The sequence below is a fragment of the Ursus arctos genome, unplaced genomic scaffold (assembly GCF_023065955.2).
Source record: "Ursus arctos isolate Adak ecotype North America unplaced genomic scaffold, UrsArc2.0 scaffold_11, whole genome shotgun sequence".
Lineage (NCBI taxonomy): Eukaryota > Metazoa > Chordata > Mammalia > Carnivora > Ursidae > Ursus > Ursus arctos.
The window spans coordinates 64,005,698-64,020,121 of record NW_026622775.1 but is presented as its reverse complement, the minus strand read 5'-3'; the positions used below and the strand labels follow the sequence as shown (position 1 = coordinate 64,020,121).

General features: G+C 42.9%; 1 protein-coding gene across 1 annotated transcript in view; it reads left to right on the top strand.

The window, feature by feature from the left end:
- Window positions 1-12,798, top strand: part of EXTL3 (exostosin like glycosyltransferase 3) — a 38,496-nt gene extending 25,698 nt beyond the window's left edge. The window contains exons 5-6 of the mRNA XM_026518919.4: window positions 2,707-2,835; window positions 9,657-12,798. Of these exons, the coding sequence (XP_026374704.1) occupies window positions 2,707-2,835; window positions 9,657-9,866 (339 nt within the window). The 3' untranslated portion in view covers window positions 9,867-12,798. The remainder of the gene's footprint in view (window positions 1-2,706; window positions 2,836-9,656) is intronic.
- Window positions 12,799-14,424: the final 1,626 nt, after the last annotated feature.

The following is a 14,424-nucleotide window of genomic DNA, read 5'->3' as shown; positions in this document are numbered from 1 at the left end:
AAAGTGTCACTTATTGGGCCACCCGGGTGGCTTAGTTGGTTGAGCATCTGACTCTTGGTTTCGGTTCAGGTCATGGTCTCAGGGTCATGGGGTTGAGCCCTGCTACAAGCTCCACCCTTGTCAGGGAGTCTGCTTGGGATTCTTTCCCTCTCCTTCTCCCATCCCCTCTGCATCTCCCCGACTATTCACACGCTTGCGCTCTCTCAAATAAATGAATAAAATCTTAAAAAAAAAAAAGTGATTTATTTACCTTACTTGTTTGGTCCTTGAAAGCAATTAAGTGGGTCATCCCTAATCTAGAAAGATCAAGTTTTTAAATTATAAGTATCCATAATAAAAAATTTTAAACCTGTATCACGCAGATGTATTTATCACACAGATGTGTGTATTTATTTAGAAATTAAATTTGTATATGTACTACTGTATGTATAGAAATTTTTATAATGTTGAGATAAAGGTGAAATAAAGTTTCAAAATAATATTCTCACTGAATTCTTAAATTTTAGTGAAAGCAATATCATCGTGCTTTATTTTTTTAAGGGTTTTTTTTTGTTTTGTTTTTTTGGTTTTTTTTAGAGATTTACTTATTTATTAGAGAGCGTGCAGTGGGAAGGAGCAGAGGGTGAGGTAGAGAGAGAATCCCAAGCAGGCTCCCACCTAGTATGGAGCCCGATGTGGGGCTCGATCTCACGACCCCGAGATCATGACCTGAGCCGAAACCAGGAGTTGGACGCTTAACCGACTGTGCCACCCAGGCGCCCCTTAACTTTTTGTTTTAATTCCAGTTAGTTAACGTACAGTGTTATATTAGATTCAGCATATTATTTTTTAAAATACTGATTTGACACTGTGTTATGGCAAGTCAGAGCTCTATTTCTAAATTAAACTTGTTTTTGAAACTTGGTTTTAGTCACTGTCCCTGTAAGAGATACCATGTTGCTGTGCTTATTAAGTCATCATGATACGCATCCACTAAATTGTGTTCAAATTGGACTCGAATTTTCATCTTCTGTAATGCCATTTAATTTTTTTTTTTAGCAAACTAATGAGAAACTGTTACTTTTTCTTAGAGTAAGCTCTAAATCCATTGAAACTTCGTTTAAAATATTTTTAAACAGGTTACAAAGTTTTTATGTTTTAAAATGTACAGATATGAAAGTTTATTGATTTATGGCATCAATCATAATCACATAATGGTGGAAATACTTCTAAACATCTGTTTTCATAATGCTTTCTCCATTTTTCTGGAAAGGCAGTTCTTTCTTCTTGTTACGTCTGTCACCTTTCCCTCATTGAGGATATGGATTGTGTTCAGTAAATATATTCTTATTAGCATACTAATGACAGCCACTGGCTATTTAAAGGGTCAACAAATTTCAATCATCTGTCTTTTTATAAAAGAGAAATGTATAATTCATCTTTTAAGTTAACTATCTTTTAAGTACTTTGCCACAAGATAACCAGCAAACCACTGTGTGGTACACAATTTTATGATCATTATTTTATTACATAGATTCTAACTTTTTAAGGTAATAAAATATATATAAATCAGTTTTATTGGGCACCTCACCTATTCATTCATCAGCAGCAACATTGCAACACATCATAGTTAAACGTGCCTTGTTTATAGCATTTGTCCATTTCTGTGGTATAAATATTTTTAGTGGCTGATTGCAGGTTATGGACATGAGTCACTGAACTTGGAGTTGGGAAGGGGTGGTCAGTTCTACAGTATTTTCACCATACAGATATGATAGACATAAATAACCTCAAGATAACAGTAAAATGTAATAAACAATAGTAAAATGAAGCTAATTAATTAAGTGATGTTCTTTAGTTATTTACTGGTTTTTAATATAGCTTATTTAATTTTAAGTTTATGTAATTATATTTTTAATATTGGCTGTTTTTCATAACAAGCTCACAAAATTCCTAAATAGTCTCATAAAATTCCTGAAAATTTAGCAATTGACATTTGTTAGCAGGTATGAGCCAGCTTTAGCACAGCATTTTGTGGGCCTTTCAGGACATTTTAAGAACATAGGCCTTTACTCTGAGTGAGATGAAAAGCCATCGAGGGTTTTGCAGTGACATGTTCATTTGTACCTGTGTTTGAACATGGCCACTCTGCTGTGCATAGAATGGACTAGAGGGAAGAAAACATGGGAGCCCGGAAACTGTTTAGGAGACTATATGAATAATCCGGGCAAGAGATGACGGTCGCTTGGAGCAGGGAGAAGCCAGTGGCAATGGTTAAGAAGTGATCAGATTCTAGAATCCGTAAGTGGAAGAACTGAGGGATTGGATGTTTTATGGCTCTATAACCAGGTTTTCCCCTCACTTATCCCTTATTGCCATTGTCACAGATAGGATGCTGTTCATCTGAACCACCGTCTGACCTAATTTGATAAATATTCATATTGTTGTAAAATCACCGAGGTACCAAGGACCTCAAAAGGGGGGTGATAATGGCCATTTGGGTGGGATAATTCTTTATTGCAGAAGGTCTGACTTGTAGGATGTTTAGCATCCCTGGTCCCAACTCCCTAAATAAAGGGAGTAGTGATTCCACTAATGATCGTCACACCCAACCTCCTCCCCACCCCTACGCTTCCTAACAGCCCCTAGATCCATGTATATTTTGGCTGAAAGCCGAAGAACTGTGGCCTCTAACAGAGTATGTGATTCTTTTTCTACCTGTGACAGTATTATGCCTACCTGTATTCTTACGTGATGCCCCAGGCCATCCGAGATATGGTGGATGAATACATCAACTGTGAGGACATTGCCATGAACTTCCTTGTCTCCCACATCACTCGGAAACCCCCCATCAAGGTGAGGGTGCCAGTACTTACGGGACTGGGGGTGCATGCTACTTATTTTATAGTAGTGCAGTACGAAACTCACCAATCCTCAGAGTCCTCATCTGTAATTGTCTTTGGGTTAAATGAGTTGTTAATACGGGCGCCTGGGTGGTTCAGTCGTTAAGCGTCTGCCTTTGGCTCAGGGCCTGATCCCAGGATCCTGGGATCGAGCCCCCCACTGGGCTCCCTGCCTCCGCTGGGAGCCTGCTTCTTCCTCTCCCGCTCCCCCTGCTTGTGTTCCCTCTCTCACTGGCTGTCTCTCTCTCTGTCAAATAAATAAATAAAATCTTAAAAAAAAAAATGGGTTGTTAATATAGGGAATCTTAACTACTAAGGCATAAATGGACAGAACTCAGAGGGTTTGGAACTTGGATGGGAAAAATGTTACATCTTTAATTTTCACTAATCTTTAACTGGGATTTAGCATTTCCATCAGTTAGGAAACATGTGACAGTTCCTAAGAATATTTGCAGTAACTGCGATTTATCACCAATAAAACTCAAAGATATTTTCATGTCACATTACTTTTGTTGCTACATCTTTAAATATTATTTATATCCATCAGTGCTTTAAAATTACTGCATTTTCCATAGACCCTTGTCCATGGCACAAGAAATTTAAGGTTTCTGAGTTAATATATGTAAAGCTCTAAAAATAGTGCCAGGCATGTAAGTAATACTGTGAAAGACATTTACTCAAAAACAAAACCACAAATGCCCTCAGAATTCTAGAAATTGGAGTTCTGTCTTTGTCTTTGAGTTAGTGAATATATTGACCAGAATATAATAATTTCATACTCAGTGCACAGAAAGCCCGGTTATATTACCTTCTATGTCGTCATTGCAGGTTGCAGACAAGTGAAAGCTCTTCTGGTGGGGATTGGGGATAGGCCTGGTAAGGACCTTGCAGCAGTTAATCCTTGAGAATCTGTCGGTTCAAGCTAATCGTATCTATGACTATGGTCTGTCGGTATTTATGTGATGGATTCATACCTGATGCCTTAGGGTTAATAAGCTGATTAAGATCTTATTATCATTATTGTTAAAAGGCATATTCTTTAATTTTATAAAATAACACGTTTACCTTCATGTATATCATTAATAATAATTAGGTGGATATTTCATTCTTCTTGTATTTTGAAGGTAAGTTATAGATGAAGTAACCACCAGCCTATGCTAATGATACTCAGATCATATCTTTAGTGGAGGACACTGGGTCCATGCAACAAAGCATAAAAAGAGAGAAAAGCAGTTGGGGGCCTTATGCATTCATTATACCTAATCAAACCTTTTCCCAAGTATAGCTCAGCATTATAACTTAACTTTTGATTACCCCATAGTTTTTTCTATTCCTGGTACTTTTGTTAAAGCCTCACAAAAGAAAAATAATTAGCAAAATAATGCACCGATTTTTTGAAACTGTGAATAATAATTGTTATAATTACTTATATAAAGTATAGTGTGTTTCCCAGGTACAGTGATAGATATTAAAATAAATATTAAATGAAAATATTTGTTTTCATTTTATGTGATGTTAAATGAAAAGCACACTTCCTTATAAACTTTAAGGTAGGGAGATGGGTCTTAGAAATTAATGATCAGTGCAGTTTTCTTTCTTGAACCTTTCTTATGTGGCCAGGGACTAAGATTCATCCAAGATGTATGCTTCTCTTTATACTTCCCTAGTAGATCAGAAGACATTACCCATGAAAATTTAAAGTATCTGAGTGATTAGGTGCCTAATAATATCATCAGTCACCCGAAGCACTCACAGACATGAATTTTTCATCCTTATTAAAGCGTGTTTGTCTACCATATTATTAGGCTGGTGTTTCATTAGCCAAACTGTCTCTTCAGTGTAGAGAGTGAGACAGAAATAATTTGCCCATGGTATACATGATCCTTACCAAGTAAAAACTTGAAAAATGAGTATTCTCTGTGAATTTTCTCAATCTTATGGGAATAAAAGAAGAGTTCACCTCAAGATTAGGGTGACTTTTTAAAATCAAAAGCTCAATGGGGCAACTGGGTGGCTCAGTCGGTTACGCATCCGACTCTTGATCTCAGCTCAGGTCTTGATCTCAGGGATCTCAGGGTGGTGCGTTCAAGCCCTACACTGGACTCCACACTAGGTGGAGCCTACTTAAAAAAAAAAAAAAAAAACTCAACAAATTAAGAGTGTCTTCAAATTCTGAGTCCAGTTACGTACTATAGAACCAGTTTGAGGTAAATGGTTTATCTAATTTTAATAATATCAGGTATTCATACTATTTTATGTTCTAAAATAGTCATTCTTTTGTTTGCTTTAACTACTTCAAATTTTCACTATCAAGTTATATTATCTCCCTTGTTATGTTCTATGTGATTAGCAGTGTTCTTTCAAAAATGTTAGTATCTTCACAGTATTGACTAAATAGAGAACAGGGAGTTAATTTCATATTATTGGTTTGAATAATGTTATCTTTAGAGAAGGAGAAAGACCTAGAATGTAAACAGCCTTTATTGAGAATCAAGGATTTAAAAACTCAGGAAGCATTTAGAAGGTGGGTGGCTTAGGTGATAAGGGAGTAGAGGGAGACAGCATAAGTGCACATCTTAATCCTCTGGTAAAGGAGGTTCTTAACATCTGCTAAAGGATTTTCCTTACTATTCCTGTGCATGACACTAATACTTCTCTTAGGCTGAATTACCTGGAATGTTCCCACATAAAATATAATCCATGGTATTTGTTAAGTAAATGTTTCAGCTTCTTTTTATAGTATAGCTGTTGCTTTATCCTTCTTTTTTCTTTGTATGTTTTATTATGTAATACAGTTTTTTGTGATATATAAGTATATATGCACACATACATATATAAAAATAAATGTACTTTATAAATACACTGGGGTTGCGTCTCAAAATTTTTTTACTGATGGGTCACAAGATTAGAAATCACTGCTTTAGTGAAAACAGTATAAAATATCTTTTTATGTCAAATGAAATCATTTGCAGGGTAAGGGGCTTTTCCCCTATGGTTGGATGCGGGCATCTGGGATGAGGAGGAAGATTGTTAGGTATACGGAGGACCGAGGAGAATACCATACATAGATGCTGTTTGATAATATCCTTCTCTTGACAAATTCTTGACAGGGAGGGTGGTGGGAAGAGTGGTAACTCATTGCTTCCTGTAAACCACAGGAGTCCTGTGAGAATTGGAAAAATGGGGAGTCTGCTGGGAGTGAGAGGGAGAAATGGGGAGCCTGGTGGTTTGCTTTACAGAGACCACTACTGTGGAAGTCCTGACTCCCTCAGATTTGCAGCTGCGTGGTGAGCTGCCCTTGGGGCACAGACCAGTGCTCACCCCTGTTTCAACTCTGGAGACCTGGGTTCTGATGGCTGTTATTGGCCATATATGTATACTCTTTAGCTAAAAATTATGGGATGGGCCATTCAATTTTAATTTTTCCCTCAATTTATATAATAGTAATAATAATTTTTAAATTATTTGGGAAAAGACAGATATAATCAGGAAGAAAAATTACTCAGGCCTAGGGGCACCTGGGTGGCTCAGTTGGTTAAGCGTCTGCCTTTGGCTCAGGTCATCCCAGGGTCTGGGATTGAGTCCCATATCGGGCTCCCTGCTCAGCGGAGGGTCTGCTTCTCCCTCTCCCTCTGCCACTTCCCCCTGCTTGTGCTCTCTCACTCTTGCTCTCTCTCAAATAAATAAAATTTTAGAAAAAAAATTACTCAGGCCTTTTGGCATATTTCTTTTGGTTCTCTGGTTCCCTGTCTGTGGTGGTAGCTTTTTTATCTTTTTTAAAATATGTACTTTTTTGTAGTCTGCTTTTAAAGTTAACAGTAAATTTTCTGGTTCTGCAATATTGTGGACTAAGTAACTTAAAAATACCATGTTTTTAGTGTTCACATAACAAACTTTTTTTCAATGTATAGTAGGCTTGTGAATTAATTTAATTGCCAGAAAGGAAGGGGGAACTAAAAATCAGAGTGGCAAACATGTAATGTGTCACTGGGGCTCCCTTGGGTGGGATGCTGTTAATTTATCTTCTAGAGGCTTGTTTTTTATCACTCATGTGAAAAAGGGTGAAGAACCTTTGGGCAGAAAATTGGAACTGAGCTTTACCTGTTGCCCCAGGAAGATGCCCCAGGAAGATGGCAACTTGTTTATTTTAACTTATATTTTGGAGAGTGGGGGGGGGGGACTGTAGATTGAGATTCTAAATAGTCTGGGCTTTTATTGGTTTGGAGACTTGTGCTATATGAAAAGTAGACCTACTCATTGATATCCTTTGGCTGTTTGACAGAATAAAAATTTTTTAAATAAAAATAAAAGAAACTGAAACATTACAAATAGAGTAGATGTCTTGCATCACCCTCTCTCCATCCATTCCTCTCCTGCGAGGTCATGGGGTGCATGTACCTTCAATTATACTTGCTAATACCAAACTCTCTTCAAAGTAGATGCACCAGTGTATATACCCACCAGCACTATATGAGAGCTGCAGTTTCTCCACGTTCTTGCTAACATTCGGTACTGCCCCACTTCCATATTTGCCTGTCTGATGGGTATAAACTGTATCCCACTGTTTTTATTTACATTTGCCTGGTGATTACGGAGGTTGAGCGTGAGTCACTGTCACGCACCGCCGCCACTGGAGGAAGGGCAGGGCAAGGAGGACGCTGGGTTCCTGCAGGCGGGAGAGCTCGGCAGGTGGACTGACAGCGAGTCAAGGTCTTTTTTCACTTGCAGGATCAGTTTTGCCTCTTTTTGACCTTTATCTAAGTGGAATCATACAGTATCGGCTCTCCATGTCTCTCAGTCTTGCTTTCCTGTTTTTCCAAAGCTTTCGGTCAGTATTTTCTATTCCGGCTAATAATTTTAGTATACTTTTCCTCACGAATTTTCTCTTCACACTCATCTATTGTCTGATTTTATTCAGTATGCTTTTCATTCCTGTTCTGTTTTGTTCTTTTTCATATCCACTAGGACTTTTTTGAGGGTCCCTTCTTTCTTTATCAAACTTCAAGTAGTCTTTCAAAATTTCAGGGCATATATACACTTATTGTTCTAGTCACTATCTGAGAATCTGATGATGCTGCGGGACTTGGGGGTCTGATTCTGTTGTTTGTGTCTGCAGATTCTCCCTCATGTGGTTTACTCCCTTTTGTGTGACTTCTGGTTGTGAAATCCTATTCTTTGGGAATTTACTTATGGCCGGCCAGCCTGCCTGCCTCCCTCCCTTCCTCCCTCCCTCCCTGCCTTCCTGCCTTATGTTGTTTTGTTAGTCACCATACAGTACATCCCTAATTTTTGATGTAAAGTTCCCTGATTCACTGTTTGCGCATAACACCCCGTGCACCATGCAATACGTGCCCTTCTTACTACCCATCACCGGCCTATCCCAGTCCCCCACCCCCCTGCCCTCTGAAGCCCTCATGTTTCCCAGAGTCCACGGTCTCTCATGGTTCATTCCCCCTACTTATGGCATTTCTAGGAGGCTTCAATTTACACCTGAGAGGATTTGCACTTACTGCTTCCACGTACCCTGGGTCAATACCTCCTTGAGATCTGTTTAAGCTAAATTAGCATCTTGGGGCTTTTCCAGCCACACGGGTAACAAACCCTAGCTCAGGTGGGTGAGGGCCAGTGTGTGGTTATACATTCTCACAGGTGATGTTGCCTCTTCCACTTAGAGCTGAGACTGGGAAGAAGACAGCTTTCTGTGGAGCTGCCTCCAACCGTGCAGCCTTCCATTGGGTCCTGGTGTTTTAAAAAGTCTTCAATAAAGAGGTTGTGGCTTTGCCTCCTCAGCCTGTTAAAAACCAGAGTTCCATGGGGCGCCTGGGTGGCTCAGCCATTAAGCGTCTGCCTTCGGCTCAGGTCATGATCCCAGGGTCCTGGGATGGAGCCCCGCATCGGGCTCCCTGCTCGGCAGGGAGCCTGCTTCTCCCTCTCCCACTCCCCTTGCTTGTGTTCCCTCTCTCACTGTCTCCGTCAAATAAATAAATCAAGTCTTAAAACACACACACACACCACCAAAGGTCCTGGCTATCTCATTGGATTCAGGCTTTTTCATTATTTTGGCCTCTGAGGATTTAATTTCTTTCCTTACATTTCCTTTCCTATCTTTCATTACAAGTTTTCTTTCATTGCTCTCTCTAAGCAATTAGTCTATATAGTTCTTCCTGCATTTGCAGGTACTCTCCGCTGAGGGAGTTTTATGTTATTTGGTCTGCCCCATTGCTGATAGTGAAGCTGTGATATTATTCTTTGTATTCTTCCAATTGCTTGAAATTTCATCATCGTCGTAACTACAACTGTAATTTAACCACTTTCCCATGTCTTCGGATATAATTTTCCTAAATGTCTTTTCTAGTGGATGTGTAGTATTTCATAATTATTTAACTGGTCCCCTTTCGATGGGTACTTTTCCAGTATTTTGCTATTAAAAACATTGATGAAATGAACACCTTCATACCTGCATCTTGCTGTGTGACCCAGATAAATACTAGATAGAGGTTGAGTTACTGAGACAAGTAATAGTAAGCCTTGTAAGGCTTTTGATGTCTACAGTTTAGGTCATTTGGAAAGAGCGCCCTTTCCAACGATACAGCTACATACGTGGCAAGAAGAGAGCCGAGGCTCTGGCCCCTGACTCTCTCTCTGGGTGAACGTGGCCGCCTGGGGTCAGTGCCTTCCCTGGGAGAATGGAAGCGTCAGATTGGTTAGGCAGCAGGACTGCTGTCCATCCTGGTGCCTGCGATTCTCACTGTCCTCTTTCTTCCCTATTCCCAGGTGACCTCACGGTGGACCTTCCGATGCCCAGGATGCCCTCAGGCCCTGTCACACGATGATTCCCACTTTCATGAGCGGCACAAATGTATCAACTTTTTTGTCAAGGTGTATGGCTATATGCCCCTACTGTACACTCAATTCAGGGTGGACTCTGTACTCTTCAAGACCCGCCTGCCCCACGACAAGACCAAGTGCTTCAAGTTCATCTAGGGGCATTGCAAGTTTTGGGGAGAGGATGAGCAGAGTGGGGGAGATGGCTCCTAAGGTTCCTAAACGTTGAAGGACCTCAGGGACATCCGCTGGGTGGGTGGCCCAAACCCTCTACTGGGAGAGGCGGTGGGAAGGGTAGAAAGGCAATAGCCTTCTTTCTCTTAAAGTCGGCCACACTGGGCCTGGAACCCTGGTCAGAGGACACGGGGGTTCCCTACACAGGGCACTGACTGATAGCTTACACTGAGGACCATGGGGACTCCGGGGAGTCACTCACGCAGTTCATAAGCCCAGGACAGCTGGTTTGTGGTTTTTAAATTCAGTAACAACTATTATTATTATTTAAAAGGAGAAAGTTTCAAATTTGCCATTCGAGGCTTATTTATATATACGTGTGTATATATATGTATATATATATGCACACACACTCTCACATATGCATATACATATATATATAGATAGATTCAGGGGGAGTTTGAGATTTCTGCCTGTTTCACAAAGTGAGGGACCCACTAAGTTTCCTGATGTTCTGTACGTTGGTGGAGATGGATCCTGGCCTTACAGTATCTGGCTCATCCTTAAAGATCATCTCCGTATTCCCCAGGGCATCTGTGTGCAGAGACAAAAAAGGGCCAGGCTTGGCCCTCCTATGGGGCCCTGGACGAGATAAGCCCTCTTGGTTTGTTCCTTCCTCCATCTGTTGCCAGCGGTGATCTGGAACTCGCATCCTCCTGTCGTTTGAGTCCGTGGGGAGGACCTGCACCTTTGGGAACAGCGGGGCTTCCCTGTGCTGGATTCGGTGTTTTTGAGGATTCATCGCTAGGTCAAGCTGCCCCAGAACTTGTCCCTGCGCTCCCATTCTCTCCCGTTTGAAAGAGAAGAATGAGGAGGGAGCGAGACCTGAAGACAGTGCTCCCAGATGGCTCTTTTTGTTCGGCCCTCCTTTTAAAACACACATTGTGCTTTGGCTTCAGGCTTTCCTGAAAGTTCTCTCTTGTGTAAGAGAACAGAGAACTGGCAGGCCGCCCCTCCAGCTGTGATCTGAAGTGGTCTGCAGGTTGGCCTACTCTCTCTGGTGTAGAACGAGCGAGCATCCTTTGCGGACCCCCACCCGGCTGGCCGGGAAGTCTTACAGCAAGGCGCCTGCCTTGGGATAAATACCTTGGTGAAATTCACCTTCCCTCCACCTTTGTCTGGACCTATGTCCTATGTTACCTGTAGTTTTTAGATCCCTCACACCAGGTTGTTCCAGGACCCCTTGAGATTCGGTATGTGCCAGAACGATAAGAAGATACAATTTTTTATGTTAGGCTCCAGTCCAGCCTGAGGTTTCACAGGCATTCACACCCGTGTCCACTTTCTCCTCTGGGTTTACATTTCTCTTCCCTGGCTGAAATGGAAATAAGCTAATTTTCTTTTTCTTTATTTTTGGTGGTGGTGGCAGTAGGGGAACTGAGGAGGGTGTTGGTGGCATCTGGCAGGGATTTAGCCCATGACCTCTACCATTTTCCTGGGCCCCACTTTCTCGCAGTGAAATTGAATACAGGTGGTTTCCCACAGCTGGACAAAAGCTCAGGTCTGTCTGGTCATGTACATGCCTTAAGCCAGTTCTGTCTTCCCCAGACCTTGACACCCTGTGCTTCTCTTTCTTGGGGGCACACCCTCCTCTGACCTGTCTCAGTGGGTCTCTTCAAGTATCATTTTGAAGTCAGATTCTGCCCTGTAGATCCCACCCAGGTAGAGGGCTAGCTGGGCCTAAAGGACCTCTCCTTATTGGCAGACAAGACCAGGGCTGCTCCTAGGACTTGTGTCCCACAGGCATCTAGTCGCTCTCCTACAGAGCCAGCTACCCAGGATTCCAGTCTGCTGCTCAGCAGCCCAGCCAAGGGGTCCAGACTCCCTGCATCCTAACCTTCTAACTACCCTTTCCTTGACTCCTAACTTTATTCTTTTTAGTGGTAGCCGCCTTCCCTCCGGGGAGCCAAAGAGTGTGGTGTTTTGAGCTATATATGTGGCTGCTATTTTTATCTTGTTTATTTTAATGTGAGGAACTCATAAACTGGCTTTCAGTGGGACCGGGTGAGAAGAGAGCAGTCTTTGTTAGGACCCCCTGTAGCAGAGTCAGGCTGGTGGGTCCCCGAATGCTGTTGGTAGATCCAGGAGTAGCCGAGTGGTCTCAGATTCTGGATAACATCAAAGTCTACCGCAGGAAGGGTTATGATGTCAGAGCCTCAAGGCGAGCACTGTTTGGACCTAAGAGGACACTAACCTGAAGGACTCCAAACAGCAGGCTCTGCAAGAGGCCGGGCCGTCAGACCTTTTACGCTGCTTGGTTAGGTGCTCCTGGAGAGTGGCTGCTGCTTTTTGCGAGGTGGTCAGGGGGAGGCCCAGCTCCATGCTTCGGACACCCTTGGTGCTGCTCTGCCCCGCTGGGAAGCACAGATGTCATCCACGCCACGTGACCGTGACTCACTTGGAACATGAAGACAGCCCTGCAGACTGACGTGGGTTTCCCCGGCCATCCACAGGCTACAGCTCGTCGGCTGTCTGTGCTCCCAGGGCCCAGGACATCCTCTAGCCGGTTCGCTCTTCACCCTGAGGGGCGTTCACCCACGTGAGAGCCTCCCCAAGGTGCTCATCAGGTCGTTCTGAGCTTTCGCGCCCCCGGCAGTGGTTTTCCGCGTGGCGTGGACTGCTCCTCAAGCCGAGGCCTGCGCGCAGTGGGCGGGGTCCTGTCTGGGCGGGTGGGGTCGTCTCTTCAGTCGCTGCCAGTGTGTGTGCTCAGGGAGCTCCTGGTGTGAAATACTTTGCAGGAGGAAGCTCTTTGATGTCCATGCCATGTCCATCCACCTACCCCCTTTTCCAGTCATGAGCACAATAGTCTTATGTTGGATTTTTGTAAAAAAATAAAATAAATGGAGACTTTAACCAAGCAGTGTGGAGGTCCTTTGTGATTTTCCTCTGCAGGGACAGAAGAGTGACCCGAGGAAAGGTGCCTGACTGCGCGGAGCCGCCAGTGTGCAGCCAGCTGGGCCCCCTCCCCGCATAAGGCTGTGGGCTGCACGATTCCGGCTTGGAGCAGCCTGTGTTCTTAAACCTGCGTGATGCTGTGCGCGGACGTGGGCAGCCTTGCCTGGGCCCATTTCTGGAAGCAGTCATTTGATGACCACAGAGAGGTGTCCTTTACCTGATGTGAATGGGATGTGGGATGGCCGGGGCCACATTCTCCCTCCTTCCTTTTTTCATGGTAATTTAAAAAATGTGTGTGTGCCATGGTGCTGGGGAGCTAGTGTGTTTAGGTCTCAAAGAGAGATGGAAGTTAACATCATCCATGAGAGCGTCTGCTGTCTGGTCCCCAGTAGAAACGACCGCTTACTGGGGTGACGTACTGCGAATCTCAGTGGCTCTTTCTGCGCTCCACGCGTTAACGCCAGCGCGCTGGGGGAGACTCCGCGGACGCACTGGCCGCAGGAAGCCTTCCCTGCTCAGAAGCCAGGGCTTGCCGTCGCCCCGTCTCCTGCGGCAGCGGCTCGCCCAGCCCGGCGGCCCGCACGCATGCTGAGCCGCTGGAGCACAGAGCGGAGTCCGTGCGGAATGGTTTTTTGATCAATGAATGACTCGACAAAATATACAAAGAGGGTCTCACGGGAATCCTAGCAGGCACCAAGCTGAATAGTAACCAGGGCCGTAATGCTTTTGGGATAGAGCTAATGCGGTATTATCAGAGAGTTAAGGAAGCCTGGCACACAACGGCTGAAAAGTATTTTTATTTTTTAAATCTTCATTGACAAAGGAAGACAAGAGAGCATGCCAAGGAGAATTAAAGACACAGAATGGATCCCAGAAGACATCATTAAAGTAGGGAGGGAAGCCTGACCGTAGGGCCGGGTCTGGTTTGTTATTAAATTTCCCGTTTCTTGATTTGTTTTGGTTTATTTCTCAAGTTTTTAGTTAAATTCCAGTTAGTAAACTCTAGACTTATTTTAACTCAGCAAATGGTTTTATCTTTCTCCATTTGTCTTCGTATTTGTGAAAGTATAAGTCCTGGTCATACTGCAGGGCTGTCATGTTAGGGTTTAAACTATTTAGATTCTACTTATTTAAACTATTGGTCCCAATATTTCATTATGAAAAATTATATTATTTATAGTATAAACCTGTTTACTTAATAACCACTTTGCTATACTTGCTTTTTAGCTCTCTGTGTAGCCATCCGCCATCCATCTGTCCATCCTTCTCTTCATCCTTTTATCCATCCTATTTTTGGTGCATTTCTAAGTGAATTTGTGACATTAATATACTTCCTTTCAAGTGCATAAGCACACACATCATTAACTGGAGGTCAGTATTAGTTTCTATGTGTTTAATGTAAAATTTAAATGTTACATTTACACCCTGAAGTGCACAGATCTTAAGTGTACATTCTCTTGAGTTTTGACAGATCTATCTACCTGTGTAATCCTACCCCCATCAAGATATAGAACATTACTGGGGCGCCTGGGTGGCTCAGTCGGTGAAGCATCTGCCTTCAGCTCAGGTCACGATCCCAGGGTCCTGG